The 6,000-nt window shown below is 52.0% G+C and overlaps 1 protein-coding gene across 1 annotated transcript in view; it reads right to left on the minus strand.

Moving 5' to 3' along the window:
- GPR107 (G protein-coupled receptor 107) overlaps window positions 1–6,000 on the minus strand; it is a 72,060-nt gene that overhangs the window by 29,625 nt on the left and 36,435 nt on the right. Inside the window, exons 11-13 of the mRNA XM_024126187.2 lie at window positions 5,255–5,328; window positions 4,736–4,853; window positions 1,543–1,673 (exon numbers count right to left, since the gene is read on the minus strand). Coding sequence (XP_023981955.1) covers window positions 1,543–1,673; window positions 4,736–4,853; window positions 5,255–5,328 — 323 coding nt within the window. The remainder of the gene's footprint in view (window positions 1–1,542; window positions 1,674–4,735; window positions 4,854–5,254; window positions 5,329–6,000) is intronic.

The following is a 6,000-nucleotide window of genomic DNA, read 5'->3' on the forward strand; positions in this document are numbered from 1 at the left end:
AAAGCTGGCTGAATCTGAATTTTTTGATACTGTTTCCTTTTTTTTTTTGCGGTACGCGGGCCTCTCACTGTCGTGGCCTCTCCTGTTGCGGAGCACAGGCTCCGGACGCGCAGGCTCGGCGGCCACGGCTCACGGGCCCAGCCGCTCCGCGGCACGTGGGATCTTCCCGGACCGGGGCACGAACCCGTGTCCCCTGCTTCGGCAGGCGGACTCTCAACCACCGCGCCACCGGGGAAGCCCTTGATACTGATTCTTAAATTACCTCTCTAGTACTTGAGTTTTTTCATTTTACAGCAATTTTCAGAGTGTTTACCTTGAAGGATCTTGCCATCTGGCATCTGCTCCTTAGTGCTGTAATTAACAAATGGCAGGAAATGGCCCCTTGTAGCTCCAGAGCTCTGGGCCTTCCCCAATCCCCCAGGTCCTTTCTATGTTACTGTGCAAATGTGGCAGTGGGGGCTGAAGCTCTGTTCCCTAACAATAAGGTGATCTTTCTACCTGAAGACAATGCTGGTCATCCTGTTACAGAAGCCTGGGCAGGACACGGGGAGGCTGTGGAGATTAAGAAGACTCACTCGTGCCCTCTCTCCTATGCTGGCAGCTGTCTGCTCAGCCTACTGAACTGAGGCATGTACACATGTGATGTATGACGGAGTTAGGGTTAAGAGTGAATCTAAATAACTGGCTGGAATGAGGATTACGCTCCACTGACACCATGTTCTAAATAAACAGAATAACTGAATGACCTGATCGACCCCAGGAGTCTAAAAATATTAATTCACTGCATGGGGCACTGCAGAGTGGAACATCTCACTTCTAATAAAAGGCAGGTAAATCTGTATTTTTAAACTTCATTCTAAAAGAATTGACTGCTTTCAAGTAGCCACGGAACTAGATCATTATGAAGTCGAGTGTTTGATTTTTGTTAGCCCTTCTTCCTCTAATTGCTTCCTCCTGAAGCAGGAATCTCCTTCACTTTGATGAGATCTCAGGAGGATATTCTTTCTCATCAGCCACTGGCTTGGCACTAAGGCGTCTTTACACACAATCAAGGCACGATACATACAGGCATCTAAAGGCTGCCCCTTCCAGGAATGAAGCAAACCGTTCTGAAGATATCTGCAATGTGTATGAGCTGGGAACTATCACTAGTTTTATGTTAATAAACTTCCTCACTTTCTACCTAATTTGGCAAGATGAGGCTGTTTATGGGCTTTCTTCAACTCCCTTCCCTTTAAATTCATTCTGCTATTCTATGTTGCTACTAAGTTCTCATCTCAAGAATCTTCTCTGGTGTCTGAACTGCTAAAAGCCTGTGCCAGATGAGCGCTACCCCAATCTCCCAGGAAACCTGAAAGAGACAAAAATCCCAAGGTCCCGCCCCTGGAGACTAATTCAGGTGAGTCTGGGGCCCAGGAAGTTGTCATCTTTAAACAGATGCCGCGTGTGATTCTGACCAGTTTGGGAACGGCGCGTTCAGCCATCGGGCTGGACAGACAAGCCCACGGCGCACACGCGGCCTCCCTCCCCGCAGGCACTCACCATACCACCGGGAAGAGGATGGCTCCACAGCACAGCAGGTCCACCAGAAACAGAGAATCCTTCCACAAGCCATACTCAGTCGTCCCCTCCTCGGTGGACTCTATGATGATATAGGCCACGTTTGCCAGGACCTGCAGGACACAGAAGTTGCTGAGGCCCCAAAGCATGGACAGATCATTACAACAGCAGCCCCGATGCGGGGGGGACACCGGGACCTACAGGCCCCAACCTGGGACCACAGCATGGTTTCCAGGTCCACGTGCTCTTGTAGAACTTTGCTTCCCTCCAATCAAGAAGTAGTCTCCGTGCCTCCTCGAGCTTGCGACTGCTCTGACCAATAGAGGGTGGCCGTGACTGACACGTGTCACTTCCAAGGCAGGTCACGCAAAGGACACTGCCCCTGCCTGGCTCTCACACACCTTTGGAGCCCCGGTCTTATAAGAAGTCTGGCTACCCTGAAGCCACCCCGCCGGAGAACCCAGGCAGAGAGGGGAGATGCCCGAGGAGTCCCCACGGTTCCCACTTCACCTGACCAAGTCCTCCCAGCCCAGGGGACAGAGGCAAGTGAAGACGGCCCCACCACCGTCTACTAGAACTGCGTGAGACCTACCAGACTCACCCACGTAAGCCACTGCCGAATTCCTGACCGACAGAAAATGTGAGACAGAGTAAACAGTCATTGCGCTGTGAAGTCACTAAGTCCTAACAGGGTGATCTGTCATGCAGCCACAGACAACCGGAACACTCTGCTCTGTAGGCACCTTCAGCCTCAGCAGTGGCTCGCTCAGGTGCTGAACAGGTGGCGCTTCACATCCCCTTCAGCCACCTCCTCAGGCCTGAGATCTCACGCATGGGGCCCCTGGCTCTCGGGGACAGATAACAGGACTGTTTTATCAGAGACCAGAGCGGCAAGGAGGGCCAGTTGCAGCCCAGTGGGTGAGTGGCCACGTTGCTTCTCAGAGGAGGAATAATTATTCAGAGGAATAACCCGGGTCGGCCTGCCCCACAGCGGGCGTAGCTTGGTTCTCCGCACTGAGGTGTGTCCGCGTCCATGGCCTGCTTCAATCTCCAAGGTGAAGCATGTGCCTTGCACATTCGGTCCTGTCATTAAGCTCTTAGCATGTTATGAAAAGTCCCTCAGCTGGCTAAACAGAGAGAGGAATATTTTAAAAACTGTGACACTATTGAGCATAAGGGAGACATAATTTATGAGATATTCTTTCGAAGATTATCACTAGGTATGAAAGCAGAGATTAGAATCCCACCTCTGTACTCCATGCAAAGTCCATGGTCTCAAATACTCTGCTTCACTGCTCTAAAGGGAATTCTCCACACGTCTACAAAAATGTGAAACCTGTCGTGCAATGACTTGGGAAGGGTAGTTTCTCTTTCCATCTAGGACTTATCAGTTAAATCATTACTGAAGCCATAATTCACCTAATACAAATGCAGAAATTAGCTTGAAATTTCAGTCTCCCCCCGACACCCAGCCTCTGGGTTCCTCCTGCAGCCCAGTCCATCCTAAACATCTGCCATTTGTGGCTCTGTCCACGAAGACAAAGTGGGAAACTAACAGCTTAAATGCTTAATTCCATATTGTCCTTAGTTCACACTCTTGACATGAGACACAAAATGTTCCCAGAGGTGCTGGTGTGGAACCAAGCGCCAATAATATTCTCGAAACTCCATTTTTACATCACTCACTCCCTACTCAGAAATGCACAGAGGCTCCCCATGACCAAAAGGAAACAGTTTCGACTTTTCAAGGCTGATGCTCAAGGACTTCCCAGACGAGTCCTTACATTTAAATACTCATAACTTCCTTACATTTAGTTTTTAAAATGGCCGTGTTTCCTCAGAGTGACCTGCCACGTAACCTCGTGGGGAAGCAAAGGGGGGAAGCTGGGAAGATGTGTCCCTTATATCACAGTTTAGGCTATGTGAGGAAGAGTCAAACTGGAGGGGAAGGCAGCGGCTCCTAGAGGGAAGGCGAGACGGGCAGGACAGCAGGGGGAGGAGCACCCCAGCCCACCGCCTCCGAGCTCTGAGACCTTGGCAGGCTGGAGAACTCAGCCCGGCAGAGAAGTGGCCCCAGTGGCTCGACAGCCAAGACCTGCCCAGCGCCTCAGCATCTCCTGTACACCCGACAGTCGTGTCATGTTTGCCTCTGTCATGTGTCTTACCTTAAAACCTAGGCAAGGCCCATCTTCACCATAAAGCTCTTCCAGATCATTCGAACTGGGGTGAATACTCTCTCGTTGGAAACCTACAGCAACTGGTCTGTACCATTCACTCGGCACTAGCGCGTGCCCCTTATCATGGAACGTGAAGATGGTTTTGCCGCAAGCACTGCCAATCCGCCAATCACCAGAGTGGAGCAGGCCGACCTGGGTGCCCGGAAAGTTGCCCCCCTCCCACCCTCACCTGCCACACTTACACTGCGCCCCAAAATGACTGGCTGACGAGAACAACTTTATCAAGTAGAAGCTCCCTGGTCAAGCAGAGCTGAGGAGCTGTGCACCCCTGCTAGGACCTCTCTGTTTATTATGCGTCCCTTACGTCCAGGTTCTATATCCAATAAGACTGTTATACATAAGACAAGGTTCATCTCCTGAGGGGCCCACAATTTTATAGCGTTGGCCTCAGTCCAGGGCCCCAAACATATAAAGCATTTAAAAAATGTTTGCCCCAATGTCTCATATTCTACCTTGTGGAAACTCACTGATGTCACTCAGTTTTAAAATAATTTGTTGGGAATTCCCTGGCGGTCCAGTGGTTAGGACTTGGCACTTTCACCGCCATGGCCCAGGTTCAATCCCTGGGTGGGGAACTAAGATCCTGCAAGCCGTGCGGCATGCTGGGGGGAAAAAAAATTTTGTTGATCAAGTCGCTGTGTACCCAAGCTTCTTTGCTAACAGGACCATCTTGTTACAAGGCAAACAGATTCCCTAACTTCTCAGCAGCTCCCTATTCACACGCTGGCTTAAAGATGGTAGATGGTGGAGCATCCCCCAGTGCAATGACCTGAGGTCTAGGTCTGTCAGAATTCAGAAAGAGAGGCCCAGTCTCCAATCCCAAAGGCAGAAGTGGGGGTTTCCAGGAGAACTGACTCCCTCTTCCCAGGCAGGCCTGGAGCTGAGCCCAGCTAAGTGTCAGGAGAGAAGGAGGACACGCAGGACTAGGGTTCCTTTACCTGAAGCGGGATGACAATCATGAAGATCTTTTTGTCTTTATCAGAAAGGATGTGCTTAATGAAAGCCCAGCCAGTGCCAATGAGTGCGATGGTGATGAACAGCAGGGCCCCTTTCAAGCTGCAAAGGGAAAAAATGAACAGACACCAACGGGTCTCTTTAGCGCCTCACTCTGAGAGTTAGAGCCTACAGCTCATTCTATGATTTCACGCACTTCCTGCAAAAGACAGGTGGCCAAACTCAGGGAATTCTCCGTAAGTGAGCAGCACTTTCAGGCACGCAAACAGTTAGCTATGCACCCCACCATGTGATCGGCGGGAGCACGTCGACAGCCCCAGGTTCTCAAGTCGGGGCAGCCACTGTACGCCACGCGCCTCAGGCCTGGCAGGAATTTGGCAGGCTGCCCTGGGAGGGCAGCGCCAGTCAACGTGGGGCAGGTCTCGTCCTACCACGGCTCCCCCAACTTGTGTGGCAAGCCACTTCGCAGGACGGGTGCTTCCTGTGTCACTCTGCATACTTACAGGTGAGTGATGTAGTACACCACAGCCCACCCTTCGATCGGGAAGCCCTGGGAGGAGATGTAGTGGTAGTCGATCTGCAATCAAACAAGTGCATTTCAGAAAGATCACCTGCTACACGCCTTACACACAGCAGAACAGGAAATGCCCCCAGAGGCCCTCGTGACGGGGGACACCCGCTCCCAGTCCCTAATACCGCGCTTGCTGACGCACAGTGAAGCCTGTAAGCGCACCAAGTGTCAGGAAACTTGCGTCCTGACACGGAACTTGACGCAAGGGTTCCATGTCACTAACACCTAGTCCGGGTCCCTCTCTCTTTTTCTGGCTGTGCCACGCGGCATGTGGGATCTTAGTCCCCGACCAGGGATCGAACCTGCACCCCCAGCATTTGAAGCTCAGAGTCTTAAGCACTGGGCCACCAGGGAAGTCCCAGGGCCCCTCTCTTGAGGCAGGTGATTCATTCTGGCAAATGGATGCCTATTCTTTTCTTTAAAATCTCCAAGGGAGTTCCCTGGTGGTTAGGGTTGCAGGTTTTCACTGCCGTAGCCCGGGTAAAATAAAATAAAATAAAATGACGTATAGGGCTTCCCTGGTGGCGCAGTGGTTGGGAGTCCGCCTGCCGATGCAGGGGAACCGGGTTCGCGCCCCGGTCCGGGAGGATGCCACATGCCGCGGAGCGGCTGGGCCTGTGAGCCATGGCCGCTGAGCCTGCGCGTCCGGAGCCTGTGCTCCGCAGCAGGAGAGGCCAC

Source organism: Physeter macrocephalus, chromosome 13 (assembly GCF_002837175.3).
Source record: "Physeter macrocephalus isolate SW-GA chromosome 13, ASM283717v5, whole genome shotgun sequence".
Taxonomy (NCBI): domain Eukaryota; kingdom Metazoa; phylum Chordata; class Mammalia; order Artiodactyla; family Physeteridae; genus Physeter; species Physeter macrocephalus.